General features: G+C 41.5%; 1 protein-coding gene across 1 annotated transcript in view; it reads right to left on the bottom strand.

Annotated features, from left to right (window-relative positions):
- LOC126168550 (active breakpoint cluster region-related protein) overlaps positions 1–23,787 on the bottom strand; it is a 130,425-nt gene that overhangs the window by 82,710 nt on the left and 23,928 nt on the right. Inside the window, exons 2-8 of the mRNA XM_049920565.1 lie at positions 19,298–19,490; positions 6,659–6,833; positions 5,177–5,284; positions 4,818–5,003; positions 2,183–2,389; positions 1,984–2,103; positions 1,690–1,812 (exon numbers count right to left, since the gene is read on the bottom strand). Coding sequence (XP_049776522.1) covers positions 1,690–1,812; positions 1,984–2,103; positions 2,183–2,389; positions 4,818–5,003; positions 5,177–5,284; positions 6,659–6,833; positions 19,298–19,490 — 1,112 coding nt within the window. The remainder of the gene's footprint in view (positions 1–1,689; positions 1,813–1,983; positions 2,104–2,182; positions 2,390–4,817; positions 5,004–5,176; positions 5,285–6,658; positions 6,834–19,297; positions 19,491–23,787) is intronic.

Raw genomic sequence — 23,787 nt, 5'->3', positions numbered from 1 at the left:
AGCATGTTTTGTAAATACAGTAAACAGCAGTTTCTAGCAAGATTCATGTGGATTTTGCATTATCCATGGAGTATCGGGTCCACTTGCTGTACTTAAGAATAAAACGCGCTTATGTAAACTACTCAGATTGCAAAAGTTTCTCTTCTGAATGTTGGTCTTTAAGGTAAGTGATGGTACGAGTGGCTCGGTGGTCTAGCTGGTAGAACACTGGCCGGACATTTCAGGTTCATTCCTGGGTACGGGTGGGGATATTTCCTTGCTCCAGTCCCTCCAGAATGGCTCCATGTAAACTCAGCTCACTATCAAATGAGTAGAGGTGATCTTTGCAGATGATAAAAGTGATCGGGGCAATGGGACCACTACCCTCCCCCTCCTACTGTCGCAGTGAAGAAAGGTTGCACTCTACAGACCAACTGCCTGGCCATGGGCTTGTGCCACAGACTTTGCCTACATGTGTGATGAAAATTGTAAATCCTGAAACACTATTTCAGTATTAGGATTATTTTCCTTGTGGATGCACCTGTCTCTAATTAATATCCTTATATTTAGAATTCATATTAAGTGAAAACAACCAATGAATACTTGTTCATTTAATAGTAGACCTACATCAATTTGTCAGTGGTGTGACAATATCGTGAAAAGGAAAGTTGCTACTCACCATATAGTGGAGATGCAGAGTCGCAGATAGGCACAACAAAAAGATTGTCACAAATAACACTTTCGGCTAGCAATGCCTTCACCTAAAATAGACGACACACGCGCGAACACGCAAGCACACACACACACACACACACACACACACACACACACACACACACACACATGCAACTTACCACCAGTGTGATTTCAGTTGCCTGAGACTGCAGTCATGTGTGAAAGTTACATTTGCATATATGTGTGTGTGTGTGTGTGGGGGGGGGGGGGGGGGGGGGGGGGGGGGGAGGTCTATTTCTGACAAAGGACTTGCTGGCTGAAAGCTTTATTTGTGAGAGTCTTTTTGTTGTGCCTATCTACAACTAAGCATTTCTGCTATATGGTGGGTAGCAACTATCCTTTTCATAATATTTTTACATTCCATCCTGGATTTTCCATTGTTTGATTTTTGTATGTGGTGTGACATTTATTTTGTGTGAGCTGATTAAAAAACAAAAGGAGTTCAATTAAACATTAAAGAATCTCAAATAAACTCCAAGAAAGCCTTAAGAAATCTGATATGATAAAAGCTATAAACCACTGTGAAGCACAGATGATACTTTCATATGAGTCATCAGAGTCTTTTGTGGCGGCACAACTGAATAAAACCTTCTTGGTTTTCATGAGCTGTCCAACTCGCCTTCCGGGCACACGTCATTTCGGCCCTCTCTGAATGGTGCCAGCAGCCGTAATCATAGGTATGTAAGTGGGAAATAGTGCCAGTCCTGGCAGTCGTTATAGTTTTACTCCTGACAACAATGGCAGAGCTAGCCATTGAAAGCTCGAGAATTTATTGGAGTTGACACAGCTTAAAAACCGAGAAGATTTTATCCAGATACTTTCATATCTCAACCAGAAGGCTTTGTTCTAGTTGCACAAACAACGACCATTTCAAATTATAGAAGATTAAAAACTGAAAATTCTAATGCTGCCTCTTGCTGCTCTTGGTAATAATTGCACTGTCTTGCTTTTCATACATTAGTAACTGAATCATACCTTGTACTTGGCGCAGGCTAGAACATCATTGAAGAGGAACAAATGGCGTAATTTGCGCTGGCCATCCGAAAGTTCCACTATAAAGGAATTTTTCACAAGCCGTCTCTGGGCTCTATCAGCTGACTAGAACAATGTCAGAAAAGTTTCAACTCAGAAAGGAGGAGCAACATTACAAATCCTGATATTTAGACTATGTAAACACAATGCACAATAGTACAGTTTATTTAAAGCAAACATGCCTGAGAGGAATAACATTTAATCTGAAAAAAAAAAAAAGCTTGCATGCGTACTTACTGGAAACATTGTTTTTGTCTGGATCATGTTGAATTCATCTAAGAAATTCTGTGTCATCTTCAGAGCATCAGTTAAGGTTTTGTGATCCGGATGGGATTCTGGAGTATACCTCAGCAAATCCTGGTAAGAAATGTGAAATGCATTTGTTGACTTGCCAATTATGTGTCTGCTTACACAAATATATATAGAGAAAACTCACATGAAGCACCAGTGCATTCTTCTGAACACGTGCTACTGGCTTGTGTAAGAGATCCTCTAATGACAAACTCTGGCCATTAAGAGATTTAAGACGAATGTCACGCGTTATTTCTCCAAACTGTTGGTTATTACTACTGCATTTCTTCACTGTTTCAGTAGCTCGAACATAATTGTGCAGGAAAGCACCATATATATTGATGTTGCTTGCCTATGAATAAAAACATTATTAGCAACTTTTTGTTTCCAAATATGTATATTTTTTAAAGTCCATTTCATGAGTAATTACATGTTCTTAAAGATACATATTTAGAGCAGGGTGTATACATGGACAAGCAAAAAAAATTCCCAGATTTTTCCCGGACAAAAATACACTTTCTCCCGGATGAAAATACACTTTTTCCGTGTTAAGTGACAGTATACTCTTCCTCGGCATTGTAAAAGTAATCAATCCTTTGAATGTTCATGGTTTTACATACCGACGTAGAATTTCCCGGCACTTTAGAAAACAAAACTCAGGGGGAAAAACACGTTTTGAAAGACCTTTGATGTGCAGCAACATGTACGCTCCATATTTTCATATTATGAGGGTATAAATTTGAATTCCACCAAATAATGCATGTCACTTTCTGAAGCACTGAAATTGAGATTGCAATGCGCTTTTGTAAGCGTCATAGCTCATTCACGTGGTCTCGCCAACTGATGACACCAATAGGACACGTGATGTAGTCAGCCAGTAGCAAGATCACTTAAGTAATACGAATACACAAATAAGAAAAGTTAATGAATTAAATTAATATACTTAGCATTCACATATAATATTAGTCTTGAAGATTAATAAGTTTGAAGAGAAGCTAAGCTTCCACATATAATGTTGATCTTTTTGCGCGTGTTGCACTTTAAGATACACACACAAATGTGCTAGTAAAATTTTTAATAACGACACAAATGTCTCATCTTCTGGGCTCGAAATACTTCTAAATGGTCGTCCTCAAAGAGTTGATTTTTAAATGAGAGTAAAACGTTTTGTGGTTTAAGAAATTCATCGTACATTGTCGCACATAATTCATCTTACGTAAAAGGAAATCTGCTTTGAATGTAACGCTTTTCAAACCATCAGCGACCTGTTAGAAATAGGTTCGTTTCAGCAGTTGCAAGAAAGCACCAGATAACTGGCGTCACCGCGCTTGCGCAGCTACGATGACGCAGGAAGCCCATATGTTCGTACGTGTAAAACATTAAAAGATCTTACATTATGTCATAAAAGAAACAAGACATCAAAGCATACTTCAAGAGCGTCGGGATTTCGCGAACCATACTAAAGTGCATAATTCGGCTTAAAATGCACATCCGTTTGTAAATTTTCTTGGAGTACCAGAGCTCATGTTTGGTTCTTTATTATAGCATAATGCCATACATGCACTTGAAAATAAATTGACTGCCTCAGCAGAAAGGATTAATAAAAGCCAAATCTCTTTAGCAAACCAGCAAAAATAACTTCATTGTTCTGTAAGGCAATTAAAGCTTGACTGTCAAGGGTGGAAATAAAATCTGAAACTATTAACATATATTAGCCTGCCATAATTATGCAAACATATTTTAATTCATTTATAGCTCCCGGCCACAAAAATCCGTTTTGTTATCATTTGATGTGAGAGCAATAAACAAAGAGGAAACAACAAAATCTCTGAAGGTAAACAAAGGCCACGTGAAGACCCAACTCCCCACCACAACTCTGACTGCTCTGTGTCGTGATGACTGGGTGTTGTGTGATGTCCTTAGGTTAGTTAGGTTTAAGTAGTTCTAGGTTCTAGGGGACTGATGACCAGAGCTGTTAAGTCCCATAGTGCTCAGAGCCATTTCAACCATTTCAACTGCTCTGTGTATCAGCCCCGGATCTACGATATTTTCGAACCAGGGCAATATTAAATAGTGGCGCCCAGCCACACTTCCGTAACCAGAAGTGGGAAAAGGTACTACTCATACGCGACTCAACTGCACATGCACAAGAGCCCGCCCGCAACTGCTCAAATGAATCTAATTTAAACAGTTGTCACGTCACGCTCATCGGAGGTAATTTGTTGTTATAAAGCATTGCATAGTGTTCCTAAAGCCTTTGACACACTTTACTGTTGGCAGACGCTTGTATGAGCACTGTTTTGTTGTTGTATACGGCACATTTCCTTTGCAACTTAAGTTTTATTTTCGGTTTTTTTTCTCCCGTTCATGTTTTGTTGCTGCAGTATCATTCTGCAGTAGCGGGATACAATAATATCCTTTGTTAGAGTATAGGTTCTTACCAGACAATATCACAAAAATTTAACTGAAAACTAAAACAATGAAAAATTCCTGGGATTCTAAACAATTCCCGGGTTTTTCCCGGTTTTCTCCCGGATGGAAAAATTCTCGGGTTTTTCACGGATCTCCCGGTTGTCCCGGGTTGTATACACCCTGTTAGAGTTTTCAAAGGAAACTTAAGCAGAAGACAGTTTGCACAAAAGTGGCTAGATGTTGATCAAGCAAGTCTACAAAATTGAAAAGTAAATGGGATGTAGAAGTGACAGCTCAATTAAGAACCAGGAACTGGAAGCATGTCCATTTCAAATGTTATTACAAGTTCTGCTTCACTTCAAGATTACCATGATTCGAAAATGATCACCAATGGTAAGCCTTCCATCCCAGTTCTGAGTACGTCTTTTAAGCCCTTCCAGAAATCTGCTGTGAAGGCTGTGTAAATCTGGAACCTTGTAAAAAATGGTGTTGAATTCTTCTTCTGATATGACTGGCTGTGACGTTGTCAGTGTTGCTTTGATGGCTTTCATGTACTGAAAAATGAAGAAATAAACACATCAGTAGTGAAATAGGTAAACATTTAAATCAAGTAGTTATGGAGGCAAAATAACAACAACAACAACAACAACAACAACAATAATAATAATAATAATAACAACAATAACAATAATTTTATGAATTTTATGGAAACACTTTCAGAACTAACCTGTAGCATAACATTCAAACATTCCAGGTATATCGTTTCGCTTTCTATGATACTCGATATTATACACCGATACATGGTCATCCTCTCAGCTTCAGCTTTATTTGCTTCCTGCAAAACAAAGATTATGTAAGTTATGCCACAATGCTCAATAGTAGTGTACTGTAAACAGAAATTTAAGCAATCTTGTTTCAAAAATTAAGATTCAAAAAATACGTGTTGGAACACTGCTGACTGAAGTATTCCCTCTTATTCACAATGAACTGATGGGAACAGTACTTGTCACAGAATGTGTGATGAGGCTCAGAAAACAAAGACAATGGAATTGCCTCGTCAGATGATTTCCAGTTAGAGTACTATAGTAAAATGTACAGGAAAAAAAATCAGTATAGCTTTGGTTGTGTTCCTACCATACTTATTAACACTCCAGCACCAGATGGCCAATTGGTTCAACTTAATTTACCCTAACTGTTCATGAAACTAGATATGCAAATGGAGCTTGCAGACCTCTTATAATACTATTTTCTCCCCAATGTTCTTCCGGCATGTCAGTAACATTTTGTGTGGCTCCCTATAGATAAACTGATTTACTAACATAAATGAAGACCTGAATGTCACATATTCACCACACTTGCCTCATCTCTGAAATTTGATGAGCAACAAAGTGAATATGGACCTCATTGATGAATTACTTTCTTTTTCTTCATTTTGTATACCAAAAGCAGCTGCAAAAACTAAAAGCAGGTAAAGTGGATAAGTTATGCAAATGAAGCTTGCAGACCTCTTATAATACTATTTTCTCCCCAATGTTCTTCCGGCATGTCAGTAACATTTTGTGTGGCTCCCTACAGATAAACTGATTTACTAACATAAATGAAGACCTGAATGTCACATATTCACCACACTTGCCTCATCTCTGAAATTTGATGAGCAACAAAGTGAATATGGACCTCATTGATCAGTTACTTTCTTTTTCTTCATTTTGTATACCAAAAGCAGCTGCAAAAACTAAAAGCAGGTAAAGTGGATAAGTTATAACACAGGAAATCTCAGCAATGAAAGAGTGAAGCAAATGTTAAAAATTTTCACTGATATATTAGATAGCAAAGACAGCAATAAATATGAAATGAAAGAGCAGTATTCCACTGTTTCATGTATTGAGGAAAATAAAATAAAAGATACAAAAATCAGTTAAAAATTTAAAAAAAATGTATTGTTCATTTCCTTCTTATTTAGCCCACCTGTGTTTACTTTCACCTAATATCCTATCCAAAAATTAATTGAACCCCTGTAAAGTCTTATTTCCAATATTTTCCACTCTCTTGTCAGATGAAGAAATTTCTGGTTCTAAATGTTACCGTTTTGCAGACTATTTTTCTTGCTGCTACCACTCCGTAATAAAGCTATAAATATCTTCATTTGACTGCAGTAATCTAAATTTAAAAAACACTCCGCTTTGCATTTTACAATAGATTTTTGTCGTACCTGAAATGAAGCTTTTTTATTTGATTCGAGCGATGAACTACTGGCATAAGAAATATTGCTAATAACATCATCTGTTGCTTCAGTGTCCATTGATATTGTTCGCATCAGAATTGGAGCATCTATTTCGTCTTCAGATTCAACTGAACTGCTCCGATTTTCGGTGGCACTATGATGTCTACAAAAAAAGAGAAATAAATAAAAATACATATAAATTTTCCAGTCTTTAAGGAAACTTATATATTATGACCTATTATTTTAATACCATTCACAAAATTCTTTGTCCATGTTTCACTATCAATACAGCTATTGTCTACTTTGGCTAAAAAGTAAATGAAGGTAAACAGTTTTTCTGTGTCAGTCCTTAGGCTTGATGGAAACTCAAATATTCTGTGTAGCAAATTAAACTCATGTTCAGAAAAAGCAGAACACCCTTAATGACAGGAGATAGGACGTTCATGTTCACAGGACATGTACATTAATACATTCTGCAGAAATGATTACATTTGAACAATGATGGGCTGTGGATTCAAGGTCAACATCAATATCGCGATGCAAAATCACCTACTGGTAAAATGCGCCTGCGGCTCTCGTTGTCACTGTAAACCAAAGGTAATGGATCAGTGTGACAGGAGAAGACATGCAGGACGTCTTGCAGACATATGCACGAACCGTACCGTCAAATCAGTGAGTTTGAAAGAGGGGGCTTTATAGACATGAGAAAATGTGATGCATCTAAGCAAGGAATGGCTGCTTGTAGGGGATGGTGTGTTTTGGCAGTGAGCGGGTGTGTGCAGAATAGTTCATGGAAGGTTACAAAAATGAATAGAGGGTTCAGGTCCCACCCCCAGACCACCCCAGTTAAGATTGACACATCACCCAAATGGTGTAACAGGACCAATCTGTGTCCTCCTCAGCTCTGGTGCAACAGTGGAACAGTGTAACAGATTGTACACTATCAGGGTGATGGTCCGGCCCCGTTCCCTATGGCATGATTATGTATGTGTCGTCCACTTCTCCACCTACATTTGACAAAGGCGCAGAAACATGCAACATGGCAATGGAGTATGGAACAATGTCACTGGAGACAGGAATGGCATTATATAGTGTTTTTGGATGAATCCAGGTTCTGTTTGAAAATGATGGTCACATTTTGGTTCACCGAAGACAAGACAAATGGCATCCTGTGAGTGCATTCGCATAAGACATACAGCAATGACTCTGGGCCTTGTAGTGTGGAGTGCTACTGTGTACAACCAGAAATCACAGTTGGTGGGTGTCCAGGGCACTATGACCAGTGTGACCTACGTGAATAACATCCTGTGACCCTTAGACATACCCTTTCTGCACCACACCCCAATGCCATTTTTCAGAAAGACAATGCGCACCCACATGTTGGTGCACAAACACATATTTTCTTGGTGTCACAGGATGTCAGTCTTTTACTCTGGCTCGCCACATCACCAGACTTGCCGCCAATCAAAAATGTGTGGAATATGGTAAAATGATGGATGCAGTGCTTTGACCCAGTGCCAACTACCACAGATGAACTTTGAAACCAGGTGCATACATCATGGATGGCTATACCACAGGATGCCATTTGTACCTTATAAGTGTTGACATCATCACACATATGACAGTTATCAGGGCACATGGCGGACCCTGGGCCTACTAGGCAGTGTGGTGACTGAATGCTAATCATTTCTGCAGAATATACTAATGTACATGTCTTGTGAATATGAATGTACTACCTCAAGTCATTCAATGTGTTCTGTTTTTTCGCTTATATTATTTACACTATTTCACATTTTATGGTCAATGGCTAAGTTTCTATTCAGAATACTTCCCTTACACACCTAAATGAACGGGGTATGGGGCTCAAAACAGTCATATGTAAATGAAGTACTGAAAGCTTACTGTGACTACTTTCTTTTGCAAGAATGTTTGACTTAAAACTATGAAATGAATACATATAATTATACTTAAGAGTTCAATACAAGTTATTAGCATAAAATATATAGCTGCCACTGAGCATGATAAAAATTTGAACTATTTCGGCGTGTCAACGTGTTCTGCGTGGCACAACACAATTGGAGGGTTGCTGTTGCATTTGTCACTGCTTTATTCCTTTTCCAAACCCACATATTTCCAATTAATGATTTTGGAAAGGAGTATTTTACATCTTTTCATCCGTCACATTACAGCATTTTGTTTTAGCTAGTGTAAGAAAATACATCATCTCTTTTATTATTTAAAGGCAGTGATGTTTTCCTCCAAATTGTTGCTAACTTTTTCAAGTTTTTCTATTTGTATTTTAAAACAGAATTTCTCCCACAAAAATAAACTTCATTAACTACAGGCATGTGGTCTATACACTTGTGCTCAAAATTATTGTAACATCATGAAGCAGACACAACAAGTGAATAATATTTAGGTTACATGTCACTACTGTTGACACAAACAAGCGATTCCCATTTAAAGATCGAGACCTCAGATCAGAAGGGTTTAAATTATTGCTAAGGTATTCCTTAGCATACTGCAATAATCTGATAGTATAATTCAGTTTCTCTGACATCTCTTTAGAAATTGCTCATTGCAAAATTTTTTGCACACTGATTCCACTTTTTTAACAGTTGAAGTGTTTCCTGCAAAAAGGAGGTAGTTCCTCCCAGGAGATTCTGGAGTTACATGCAGTATCTTACATTTTAAAAAAATCCCTGTTTGTTCTACGCAAGAAAGATGTAGCTCCAGTCTTTAATATTCTTGTTACGGCTGTGTTTCCCGTTATTTTGTTGCAAGAAAGAAACAGCTTCTAGAGCTACCTCTTTATTGTATCAGACAATTAATATGGCATGGTTGGTTCATTTAAAAGAGGAGGGAAAGGACCAAACTATGAGGTCATCGGTCTCTTGTTCCTAATAAAACAATGGCGCAAGTGTGAGAATAAAACAGACAAGACATATAAGATAAAACAGAAAGAAAGGAAAACCCACAAGAATGAAGGAAAGGCAACTGACACTAAAAGGAACAAAAGAGGACAAGAAAACAACAGAGATGCTACAAACAGAAAATAGCAAAACAAGAAACCAGTTTACAGTGGCTGGCTGACCACAAGAATAAAAAGGAAAAGCCAGCCACTCTCCAATACATTAAAGCCTCCACCCTAAAAAGCACTAGGGTGGAGGACACAGAAGGACAAAGGACATGCTCTAAAACGTACATCAAATGATAAAACACACCCTCATGAATAAAACGTAAAACTAAATCAGCCAGTGAGGCATTGTCAAATAAAATGAGTGACAATGAGTCCGGTAACCCAAGATTTCGTCGTTGCTGGGCAGTCAAAGTGGGACAGTGCACCAGAGTATGGGACACTGTCAACAAGGTGCTGCACCGACACTGAGGCAGGCTTCACAGTGCAAGAGGTAACCGTGGGTCACCCAAGCGTGGCCAATGCAGAGCTGGCAGAGGATAACTGATTCCCTGCGAGAGGCTCACATGGAAGACCTCCATACATTCGAAGTCTCCTTAATGACACGCAGTTTGTTGTGCGTACTATGCCATTCTGTCTCCCAAAGCCAAAAAACCCTGTGGCATAAGTCAGAGCACAGGTCAGGTTCAGAGATGCCCATCTCCAGAAGCAGTTTTCACGTAGCCTGTTTGGCCAGCCTGTTGGCAAGTTTGTTGCCAGCAATGCCGACGTGTCCTGGAGTACACACAAGAGAGCTTGTAGGCTGCTCAAGGAGTCAGTACACAGAAGAAACAATTCCTCGGGGCATGCACGGATATTCTGATTCGCACGAGGCACGGGATATGGCCACCAGCTCTACAGTGAATACACTGCAGTCATCTGGCAAGGAATGCTGTTCAATATGGCCTCTGTGGACAAAGGCGAAGCCAACATTACCATAAGCCATCGAGCCGTCGGTGTAAACCACTTCAGAGCCCCGGAACACTTCAAGAATCGAGAGGAAATGACAGTGGAGAGTCACAGGGTTAACGGAGTCCTTAGGGCCACACAAAAGGTCTTGGAAAAGCTTTGGCCTACAGCTACACCATGGAGGTGTATGTGAATGGACCTTGAGGACAGGTGGTGAAAGGAAGGACTCCAATTCGGACAGAAGCGATCGCACACGAACCACAATTGTTAGCCCTGACCTGCATAGGATGCGGGAGGTGAACTGCTGTGGTTGGGAAAAGAAGATGGTAAATAGGATGTTCAGGAGAGCTATGAATTTATGCAACGTAACTGGCGAGCAGTTGTGCACATCTGATCTTCAATGGAAGGAATCCAACCTCCACAAGCAAGCTTCTCACCGGACTCATCCTAAAAGCTCCTGTCGCTAGTCTAACTCTGCAATGGTGCAATGGGTCGAACAAATGCAATGCTGAGGGCACCACCGAACCATAAATCACACTCCCATAGTCAAGGCGCGATTGAACAAGGGTTCTGTAGAGCTGCAGTAGCATGGGGCGATCTGCACCTCAGTTGGTGTTGCTTAGGCAGCTGAGGGCACTGAGGTGCTGCCAACACTTCTGTTTATGCTGACGAAGATGAGGAAGCAAAGTCAAACAAGAGTCGAAAACCAGACCTAAGAATTGGTACGTCTCTACTACAGTGAGTGGATCGTCATTAAGGTAAAGTTCTGGATCCAGATGAACGATACGACGCCGACAGAAATGCATGACACACATCTTCACGGCGGAAAACTGGAAGCCATGGGGTAGAGCCCATGACTACGCCTTGTGAATGGCTCCCTGTACGTGATGCTCAGCAACACCAGCACGGAGCAGCAGCAGGAAATGCAGAAGTTGCCTGCATACAGAGAAGGTGAGACGGAGGGTCCGACAGCTGCTGCGAGACCGTTAACGGCCACTAAAAATAGAGAGACACTTAATACAGAGCCCTGCGGGACTCCATTCCCCTGGATATAGGCAGAACTATGGGAGACGCCAACTTGGACATGGAAAGTACGGAGCAACAGGAAGTTATGAATAAAAATCAGGAGCAGGCCGCGAAGACCCCACTCATACAATGTCTCACGGATATGACGTTGTCAGGTCATGTGGTAAGCTTTACATAAGTCAAAAAAGACAGTAACCAAGTGTTGGCATCTGGAAAAGGCTGTTCGGATGGCGGACTCAAGGGACACAAGATTATCAGTGGTAGAGCGACCCTGGCGGAAGCCCCCGACATGGAGCCAGTACGTCATGTGACTCCAGGACACAACCCAACTGCCGAAACACCGTACGTTCCAGAAGCTTACAAAAAATGTTGGTGAGGCTGATGGGCCAATAGCTATCCACATCAAGTGGGTCTTTACAGGGTTTGAGCACCAGAATGATGGTGCTCTCCCGCAATTGCAATGGAAAGACGCCATTGCACCAGATCAGGTTGAAGATGACGAGGATATGTCACTTGTAGTCAGATGAGAGATGTTTAATCATCTGACTGTGGATCCGATTGATAAATAAATCAATGGCCGAGTAACTACCATGAGCCACAATGAAATGTGTGGCGGCCCCAGTATTTAAGAGGCAGAGGTCAAACTGAGACAGTAAAGTTTCGACATCTCTGCCTCTGCCAGTAAGTACGGTGCCACCCCACAAACGGTTATGGGCGTTAAAATCTCCCAAAAGTAGGAAAGATTTAGGGAGTTCATCACTCAGTGCATCTAATACATTCATCTGGAGGAAGATATACATTGCAGTTATTTCCTGTGTCGTCCTTATTCTGACAGCCACAGCTTCAAGAGGGGTTTGAAGGGGCATAGTTTCACTACAGACGAAGTTTAGGACATAAACGCAAACTCCACCTGACACCCGATTATAGTCGCTACAGTTCCTGTACTATCCCTTATAGCTGCAAAGGGCAGGGGTCCACATTGCCGAGGACCAGCTTTCCTGGAGGGCAACGCAGAAAGCAGGTGTGAAGCTTAACAGATGCCCTAGCTCAGCCAGGCGGTGGAAAAAACCGCCACAATTCCATTGGAGGACGACGTCATCATGAGACTAGGAAGGCATGGAACATTCAATGAGGCAGTTTACGCCTCAAGGTCACCTGCTGCCACTGACTTATTGCCTGAGCAGTCTATATCCACTGTGTCTGAGGGTCTGGCGAGATCAAAGTCCTCTGCGGATGCCAAGATCTCCACCCCATCCTCAGACGCAGAACTTGTAGGTAGCAGTGGTGTGGGTGCAACCACAATTTCCTTGGTCTTAGGGAGTCTTCTTTTTGGATTTCTCTCACTGTTCCTTGGGTTTCCCTGTCTGGGAGGACTTCACTGGCTCAGTCTCCAGGACTGAGGACGAGCGTAAATCCCTATGAGCAGCTGTTTTTGAGCTCTTCAGACACTGGCGGGTATCATCTTTCCCACTAGCAGAAACCTGGGAAGGGAGTGACCCAAGGGACCCATTCCTGGCGAGAGAAGCCGAAGAAGACTTAGTCGCTTCTCCGGCTTACAAGGGAACATCCCCATCGCACCCCCCTCAGATTTAGTTATAAGTTGGCACAGTGGATAGGCCTTGAAAAACTGAACACAGATCAATCGAGAAAACAGGAAGAAGTTGTGTGGAACTATGAAAAAATAAGCAAAATATACAAACTGTGTAGTCCATGTGTAACATAAGCAACTTGAAGGACAGTGTCAGCACAAGAGTGCCGTGGTCCCGTGGTTAGCGTGAGCAGCTGCGGAGCGAGAGGTCTTTGGTTCAAGTCTTCCCTCGAGCGAAAAGTTTAATTTTTTATTTTCAGACAATTATCAGAGTTCAGACACCCACACATAATCAACTTCGCTCTCCAAAATTCCAAGACATGTTCAGATTTGCTTGGGCATATACAGGATTTGACGGAAAAATTTGAAAACATCAAAAAACATATGTTTTGACAGAGCACAGAGAAAACTGTGCGACTGTGAAACTGTTGCAATCATTTGTTGCAGTTAATGTGACACAAACTTATGTTTTCATCACTTTTTGGGATTGATTATCACATCCACAAGAAAACCTAAATCGGGCAAGGTAGAAGAATCTTTTTACCCATTCGCTAAGTGTGCAAGTTAGGTGGGTCGACAACATATTCCTGTCATGTGACGCACATGCCGTCACCAGTGTCGTATAGAATATATCAGACGTGTTTTCCTGCATCAAATGTTTTCGGTTCCAATTGGAGAGGCACGTCCTTTCGTCTACTAATCGTACGGTTTTGCGGTGAGGTCGCAAAACACAGACACTAAACTTATTACAGTGAACAGAGATGTCAATGAACGAATGGACAGATCATAACTTTGCAAAAATAAAGTAAGTAAACTTTTCACTCAAGGGAAGACTTGAACCAAGGACCTCTTGCTCCACAGCTGCTCACGCTAACCATGGGACCACGGCACTGTAGTGCTCACATCATCCTTGATGTTGCATATGTTACCCATGGACTACTCAGTTTGTATATTTTGCTTATTTTTTCATAGTTCCACACAACTTCTTCCTGTTTTCTCGATTGATCTGTGTTCAGTTTTTCAAGGTCTATCCACTGTGCCAAATTATAACTAAATCTGAGGGGGGTGCGATGGGGAGGTTCCCTTGTTAGAAGTGGGGACAGATGTCCTCGATGGTTGGGGCGAGAGGGGGGGGGGGCTGCTGCTCCTGAAGTAGGTGGTGAGGGAGCAACATGGAGGGGAATGCCCCCCCCCCCCCCCCCGCCACCATCAAGGGGGCAGGTGTAGCCTTCCAGCTCAGAGGTCACTGGGGCTGGCGGAGCTGATGGTGCCAGAACTGTTGTAGCAGTGGCATAAGATGATGTCATACGTACAGGATGCAGGCGTTTTCTCTTAGTCTCAGTGTAGGTCAGTTGGTCCAGGGTCTTGGACTCCATGATTTTCCTTTCTTTCTCGAGAATCCTGCAGTCTGGAGAGCAAGGCAAATGGTGCTCTCCCCACTTGACACAGATGGGAGGCGTGCCACATGGGAGTATTGGGATGTGATGGGCGTCCACTATCTCGACATGTGACACTAGAAGTACAGCGGAAAGACACATGGCCGAACTTCCAGTACTTAAAGCATCACATCACAGTGGTAGACCAACACCTTGACCTTCTCGGGCAATGTATCATGCTTGAAGGCCAAGATGAAGGCACCAGTGGCAACCTGATTACCCCTCCGACCCCGGTGGACACGCCGGATGAAACGTACACCTCGCCGCTCTAAATTGACACGCAGCTCATCGTCAGACTGAAAAGAAGTCCCTGTGATATATGATACCCTGGACCATATTTAAACTCATATGGGGCGTGATGGTTACAGAAACATCCTCCAGCTTGTCACAAGCGAGTAACGTCCGTGACTGGGCAGAGGACGCTGTTTTGATCAAGACTGACCCAGATCTCATTTCGGAAAATCCCTCCACCTCCCCAAACTTATCCTCTAAATGCTCAACAAAGAACTGAGAGGCTTCGTCGTCATGAAAGATTCCCCATCAGCTCTCAAACATACAAGGCACTGGGGCGAATAAGATCCGCTGCTATCCTTAGCCTGACGTTCCTCCCATGGTGTGGCCAGGGAGGGGTCATACATCTGTGGGTTGAAGTGAGCTCGTGAATGCTTAGAGACTACTGGTGTTTCACCACCAGCAAGAGATGGTGGTGGACTACACTTCATCATGTGTCGTCCATCCTGATGCCACCCACTCCGACCAGGGTCCCTCCCAACAGGTGCCACCCAACAGCAGAAAAAGGCCACCTGACAGGATGGCCATTGCTGGGAGTCCTGATGCCCCAGGGGGATGGGCATCTACCCCTTGGCATAATTGGGGAGTTAACGGTGCAGGCATTAGCAGAGCAATTCCTGTGAAGTCAGGGGGCTACAACCAACAGGGTACATGGCGGCCCAACCACGACGGACTGGCTACCATGCTGGATATCGGGTGCAAAGAAGTCCATGGTCATCGTCGACGCAGAAAGCATAGTGCATGGTGGAAAATGCACCCAGGAAGGAGTCCTCACCCAAGAGATGTAGAGTGAGCAGGACTGATATGCGAAGAATAGAAAGAGGCTAAAGATCTCAATGCACGATGGATACGATGCACCATGTAAGGCGCCCTTCCCCAACTGGCTCGCACTTCAATTTTTGAAGAATGGAGGTCAAACACTACAATGGGACCATTACATAAAGGCCAAAACATGTGAAAATCCTTTTAGTTGTCTCTCATGACAGACAGGAATACCTCGGGCCTAGTCTTAGCCCTGGACTCGCAGGGGGAAGTACAGCTTGTTTACAGAATGTTATGCTAGTGGTATTAACTGTAGTGGAATTTTTTCAGATGTGTCTCATGTTCTCGGTTTCAATAAACATAATAGTGGATTCAGAGAATGAGTGATTTGCAAATATAACGATTATTTAGCTGTGGGTCTTACAATTTATATTAGCCAGCTGATGGAGGACAAATCACTTGTAGTGAAGAGGGTGCAACAACCTGTTCAGAAAAACTGAAAAGTTTTTAAATCTAGGAAATGGAAAGGAAATGTCTGAACAATATATAAAAATCTGTACACGCAAAAGATAAAATTACAATGTATATTCTGTTAGTGGTTTGTCAAGAGGCATTTGCATCATTTTATGGCATTTCTTGCAAATGTGGTGACAATATTGTGAGTCACATGTACCGAAATAAAGGTTTGTACTTTCAATGTTTCAACACAAAGTTTACGCTTCCATTCTGCAATCCTAAGCTGGATACTTGCCATAAGTGTGACAGCATAGAAAAATAACTTGGCTCACCGGCCATCAGAGAGGATAGAAGCAAGGAGCTGAAAAACCAAAAAGCAACACATCCAACTAATGCACAAATATTTTTTAAGACAAACTTAAAGAAAGGCAAGCACTTACAGTGCAAGGATGGCAATGTTGGAATGTTCAACATCCAAATAAGGTTTCTCTTTAACACGAATCAAACTTCAGAAAGCACACTCCCACTTACAGTAGCAAAATGTATAGACGCAATGTAACTAAATGGAACAGTCCATGGGTGTACTGCTGGTTAATAGTGTCAATTGGCACAATATTTAGGCAATCAGAAATTTTTCACCGTTATCAGATGTGTTGACGAGCTGACCTACTGGCGGCACACGGCAAACTTTTATCACCTCCCCGTGTGGGCTGCCCTTTATGTGATCCATGCACTGGTGGCCAAAGAGGTGATGGCATCCTAATCTGTGATCAGCAAGACCCGGTGGGGTACTCTGGCTGTCGTGGCATAGATGTAGGCACTCTGTCCACCAGCTTCTTGTGCCTGCGTTGTCTTCTTAATTAGACCAAACACTGGTTCACAAGACTTGTTGAGACCAGAGCCACAGTCTCAGATGAAGAGACTATGCCTGGAGTGCATTTCGATGGAATCTCTGACAATGTTGTCCCAGCATTTCAATGTCTGGGATAGTGTCATTACTCTTTAGAGGAGCCACCAAACTATGTGCCCGGAACAGTCTCATCAACTGGGACTGTGGCATAGCCTCAGCAAGGGTTGGAAACCGTCACTGGGTCTGATTAAGAAGACACTTGGCAAACAAGTTGGCGATCATGGCAACCACACTACTGCAGCCACTGCACTTCGCCAGTGTCATTGCCACAGACAGTGACATAACTGCCTCTTCGGCCACCAATATGACCCTCAGTTAAGGACCGAGTATGGAGTGGTCCACATGGGGAAGGGCTATACGTTGGCTGTGCATCCCCAAGAGGTCAATTTGCCAGGGCACCTGACAATGGTCACATGGCTGATAACTGAAATGTGGTATCTATGGTGATGTGGGTCTGTTCAATACTGTGAATCAGCAGTACACATGTGGGCTGTTGAATCAACCAATACATTGGGAGAATATGAAGAATCATATAATGTAATTAGTCAACAAATATGTCACTCAAAACGATGAATAGTAATTATAAGAGATACTTGGAAATGATTGAAAGCTAATTTTGTTTGTACAGCCAAAATAAATGCAGTATTTCACTTGAAGTTTTTGTTATATAAAATATTATGATTGTCAACCCGTAATTTTTGTGAAATTTATTTCTTAAAAGTAGAGAGCACATTTGTTTTGCAGCAAGAAACAGGTAGGTTCCACAATAAGATGTGTGGTACAAGATTTGGAAGATATATTTTTGAGTGAAAATACTGTTCTAGTACATAAGCAACTTCATTAGAAAAAAATTCTCACACAACTTAGAATTCTAATTTTTTAAGAGTTGTTTTTTAGGTTATTGAAGACTTGGAAAACAGAAGCTACCTAATGTTTTCTGCAGAGACTTGAGTTATTACTTCACATGTTCCTTGCATACACAAAAGAATGAACAACATTTAATACACACTATCAGCCTTCAGTCTAAAAATGTTACCAATTTACTGTGCAATATGACTGACGTGCTGTGAATACCAGACCTTCTCCTCTACACATTTATTATTGTCTTTTTGTTGTTACTAACCATTTTTAACGCAGATTTTTGGCAATGCTTGTAGCACTGAAACGAAACAACAGCTATATCCTGCTGCAAAATATATCCCTGTGACAAGAGCTAATAGTCTTCCGCAGAAGCATGTATCCACATAGTAAACAGCAAGACACTATCATCTACTGCTGGAAGGGGAGATGTGTTCATACGTTCATAAAGTGGGAGGAAAAAAATAAAGATGAACTGCTATATGTTTAGCAACCAGAAAAAGTCACTATTGAGAGGGGGAAACAATCACAATGAAATGAGGAAAGAGCCTGGAGCAACTCTGAGACCTGGGAGATGGGCGAATAAAGCATAAGAGACACAAAAGTGCAGTGTGCCAACGTGGAAGTACTGTATTATTACAACTAGAACACAACCACAGACCTTAATCTGAGGAAGAAATTTCTGAGAATGTACATCTGGAGCACAGCATTGTATGGTAGTGGATTAAGGACTACATGAAAACCAGAAAAGACAAGATTCAAAGCAGGTAAGATGTGTAACAGATGGATGCTGAACATTGAGTAAGATAACAAATGGGAAGATCCTCCACAGAAATGGCAAGGGAAGAAGTTGTAGAAAATACTGAGAAAGAATGGTATGACAGGATGTGTGTGAAGACATGGAATAACTTCTATGTTACCCTAGGGCACAAACTGTATGGGACAACAAGGATTGACATACATCCAACAAATGGAAGGAGTGATATCCTCAGATCAGCTGGAACCATAGTAATGAGGACAGGTTATTAAGTTTAATTCAGAATTTGAAAGCAAGATTAAAACAGAGAATTTTACTGATCAAATTAAGTGATTTACCAAAGAAAGGCAAATGATAAAATTAACAGTGCACACTACCTTCAGTGTAAATCACTATGCATCCTTGGAAGCAAACATTTAAAATAAATTTGCCTCAACAGCCATGATACACAGAAAATAGTGGCAGATAATAGTAACTATATATTTAGCTTATAACACTATAAACCTATCACTAACAAATAGTAAACCTGAAAGTCTTGACAGAATAATGATAAGGACACTTTTTCTCCAACGAAGTGGGCACATGTTTTACAGGATATGTAAAAGAGATTAATAATTACAAAAACACAATTACATGTTAAAGCATTAGTTAATAAATCAGCAGAGATTAAGAACTTACTTTATAAAATAGTCAATGTTCACATAATTTGACTGCTTGTCAGGAGAGTGTGGTGCTGGTGTGGTGGCTTTCAACAGTTCTAACTGCGATTGTGAGAGAGGACTGTTAGAAGGAAGTGTCATCATTGCTCCTTCAGTATCAGTGTCTGTCATTCCAGAACTGGTACCACTTGTCATAGTACTGACACCATCACCTTCAACAAAATATTTTAATAAAAACATGAAATATGCACTATTTAATCTCTACTCTTCAATCTACCTTGACATTAAAGTCTTAGTATGTTCTACAAAAATAGACAAGTCTCTTATAGACAGCTGTACAATGGCATAAATAAGCATTATATGGACAATGAAACAAATATCCCTTAATCCTTTTTCAGATAGCCGATATTCTATGAAGTGTTGCCACAACTTTTCCAAATGATGGCACTATTGTTACCTCCTGTTTTAGAGCATATTTACAGGGGCATCCCACTAATTTTTTTATTGTTCCTTCGTCTCTCAAAGGAATGATGAGACTACAGTTCTTTGATGTGATATAGCATCTAAAGAATCCCTTAGAACATACTTTTATATGCTTGAAGACTGCTCTTAAATGTCTGCATGGTTTCACTTTTGGTCAACTTTTTCTCTCAGGTTCCATTGTCCATCTGAGCCTAAGGCACCCGACACGAAACAATCCTCTACAAACAAAATTCATAGAGTTCCAAAACAGGAACATCCACAAAAATGAGAGAGCTGTAGTGTATGTAAATAAGTAACACATTATAACAAAATGTTGCGAACTACTGTGAGGAACACGTGTACAGCATATAAAGGTGGCGCTTATCACGAAAGCCTTTTAATTTAGATTCAAAAATTTGGAATTTATCACACACACTTTTCAGTTCTGATGGAACCTTACTAAAAGTGCACCTTTTGTAGAATGGTTCAGGACTGTGTAAATATAAATTGTTGTGCCGTCCAGTGTTCACCGAGAGATGGTTGCTGCTCCCTGAACTGATTTTTACTAAACAGCAAAAATCTCTTGATGGAACTCAGGCATAATGCAAGGAGAAGAGCTAGAATTCTGAGACTCTTGAACAGTAGTTGGCAACACATTTGAAAAAAAAAAAAGTAAAGATAACAACATTAATTTTCTGATAAAGATTATAAATGTGAAATTCTGTTTCCTCTACCTTCATCCTATGGTTCAGGTATACCAGTCCGGGGGGAGGTTACTGGGTGACGAATGTGGCGCTCCTTTGTGGCTAGTTCTTGGTGTTGGTGGGAGGATTGGGATTGTGTAGGGATATGGCACAGGAAATCTGTTTGCAGACTAGGTCTGGGGAATAGTGACTGCCTGTGAAAGCCTTTGTGAGCCCTCCAGCAAACTGGCCAAGGAAGTTCTTTGCAGACAAAGGATCCACCACTGACGTTATGAATTACAGTGACTACCTGGTAGAGGCCTTGCCAACTGTTTGACTCCTCCATCTATAAACTCTTCGAGAGTGATCCCATCCCAGAGGCCCAGCGTAACCTACAATCCCTGCTTAAAATCTTAGGCCGCCCTCAGAATCTCTCCCCTAAATTGGTTTTCCTCCTTGTCCTATGGCACCCTGCATACCCATCTTTTACATGCTCCCCAAAACACACAAAGGAAACTATCTTGAACGCACCACTGTAGCTGGTTATTGTGCTGCCACTGAAATGATTTTGACTCTTACTGACCAACATATCCAACCCACTGCCCAAAACCTAGCCTCCAAAGTAAAACATAGTGGCCACTTTCTTCAGTGACTGTTTCACTCCTTTACCTCCTCGATCCCTACTCGTCACTATTGACACCACTTGCCTATACACCAACATCCTTCATGCCCGTGGTACTACTGCTATTGAAAACGCCCTCTCCCAATATCCTTTAGACTTCAAACGCACTACTTCATTCCTCGTACACCTTAGTAACTTATCATAAGATACAACTACTGGAAGGAAACGTATACAAATATACAGCACAGCAATGGACATCTGCACGCCAACTTGTTTATGGGCCATCTACAGGCAATCTTCCTAGCTTCTCAAAACCCCAAGCCTCTGGTCTGGTTCAGGTACACTGATGATGTCTTTATGATCTGGACTCAGGACCAACACAAACTATCATCATTCCTTAACAACCTTGACACCTTCTCTCTCAGCCACATCACCAATATGCTACTTTTCTGGACGTTGACCACACCCTCTCTGATGCCTTTATCCATACGTCACTGTCCATATTAAACCCACCAACCACCTCCAGTAACTGCATTTCGACAGCTGCCTTCCCTTCCCAACCAAAAAATCCCTCCCAATATAGCATGGCCTCCTGGCGACGCCGTATCTGCAGCAACAAGAGCACTCTTGCACAGCATGCTGAAAGTTTCACAAATGCCTTCACAGACAAGCTCTATCCTCCAGATCAGGTCCACAAACAGATTTCTCATGTCATATCCCCACACATCCCCTATGCACCTCCCAATCCCAACCATTGACATAGGAGATACCCTTGTGGTAGACCCACCCAGGTGCAAGACTTGCCCAATCCATGCACCCAGCAGCTCCTATTCCAGTCCCATCAGAGACTTATCCTACCCCGTCAGAGGCCAGGCAACCTGTGAAAGCAGCGAAGTCATATATCTGTTCTCCTGCAATCACTGCACAGCTTTTTATACTGTTAGGACAACCACCCAGTTGTCCACCAGGATGAATGGCCAGCGCCAAACTGTGATCAAGAGTGAAGTGGGCCACCCTCCGACACAACATGCACCTGAACATAACTTGTTTAATTTCAATGGCTGCTTCACAACTCAGGCCATCTGGATCCTCCCTTCCAACATCAGCTTTTCTGAACTGCGCTGATGGAGGATATCCTTACAACACACTCTCTACTCCCGGAATTATTCCGGCCCCAACCTACCGTAACATACTGCATCCTAACCCTTGACCCATCAGTTTCTGCCCCCTCTGTCCTATCACCTCCTCCCAACTCATGGTCCTTCACTCTTACTGTGAGCTGCTCTGTACCAACGCATCTGCCATTCTTTCCCCCTTCTCTGCTCCTCTCCTCTTCCATTTCCCCTTCTCCCACAGCCTCTTGATGCTGCACCTGGCAGCCTTGTTCTGCAGCATCTAGTCCTGGCACACACTGTTAGATGGCACTCTTCTCTCCCCCCACCTATACCCCGCTATTAATTCCCTTTCCCTGCCCCACTCTGGACTGCTGCTTTCGTTAAAACAACAGTTGTATTCTCGCCTTAGTGGCCAGAGATAGGGGTTGCATGTGCATCAAATGTACTTGCTCATGTGAATTTTTGTCTACTGAACAAGGCCTTGAATGAAAGCTCAATGTGCAACACTCTCTCTTTTTTTGCACTTGTATGCAATTAAATGTGTCTCTATGGAGAGTAGCAATCTATCCTTTTCAAGATATTGTTAATATTTCAACCATGACTTTCCACTGTTCGATCAAACATGTGACTGAGCAAAGTATCTACAGTACTTTTTCAGGTTGTTAGTGTTTGATTGTTTTTCCACATAATGAAGGAAAGAAGGAAGGAAGGACGGACAGACAGAAGGAAGTTCACAATTGAATGTCTCTCTGATATCAGTTCCGATCAGAGAGATTTGATTAGGCATAAGTGGGGAAAGAAATCGGCCTTGGCTCTGTTTAAGGAACTATCCAAGCACTCTGTAGAAGTTGATTACGGCAACCAAAAAATGCTAATCAAGATGGCCATATGGTGATTTGAACCCCATCTTTCATAATACAAATTCAGCTTTTACACCACAGCACGACATTCCTTGGTGTTGCATCAAAACAAGTTGTGTTTTGACACGAACTGCAATTATAGAAAAGTCTTGATTGCACAATTCTTTATTAAAAGTTACAAGTTTCAAAAGATAGCTGTCAGACATAAGCTATGGGACAGTGTACGGATATTATTAAAAGTAAGTAACACATACCAGTATAGTTCATGATCATGAGAAACTCTGTATGCACAATTACTTCATTACTTACATGTACATCTAGTGTTAAGCTCAACAAACTGAGCACATCGACTGTATATAGAAATACAACTGTCATTTTATAAAGACTGCTAATGGTAGTGCAGTTGTTGGTTCAATGAATACAAATGTCAAACTGGATGTAGTGTATTAAAATGCCAAAGAAGTAAATTACACAGCCAGGTGGAGTAAACATTAACTGAAGACAATTCACATCATAGAGTAAATATACTAAGATGCTTTCACTAAAAAATGACATTTGGACTTTTAAGAAACAAGAAACTTATGCTATTGTTAGATAAAAGTTTAATGACAATAAAACATGCACCAAGATAAAACGATGATGTAGATAAAAGGTAAAAGACAAATTGTATGTCAAAATATGACAGTAACACAGGGGAAAAAACTATTTCAGTGTATGAGATTAATACACATAGGATGTTATAATGTGCTGCTGCACCAATATATAAA

The sequence above is a fragment of the Schistocerca cancellata genome, chromosome 1 (assembly GCF_023864275.1).
Source record: "Schistocerca cancellata isolate TAMUIC-IGC-003103 chromosome 1, iqSchCanc2.1, whole genome shotgun sequence".
Classification (NCBI taxonomy): domain Eukaryota; kingdom Metazoa; phylum Arthropoda; class Insecta; order Orthoptera; family Acrididae; genus Schistocerca; species Schistocerca cancellata.
This window is presented reverse-complemented; position numbering and strand designations above follow the sequence as displayed.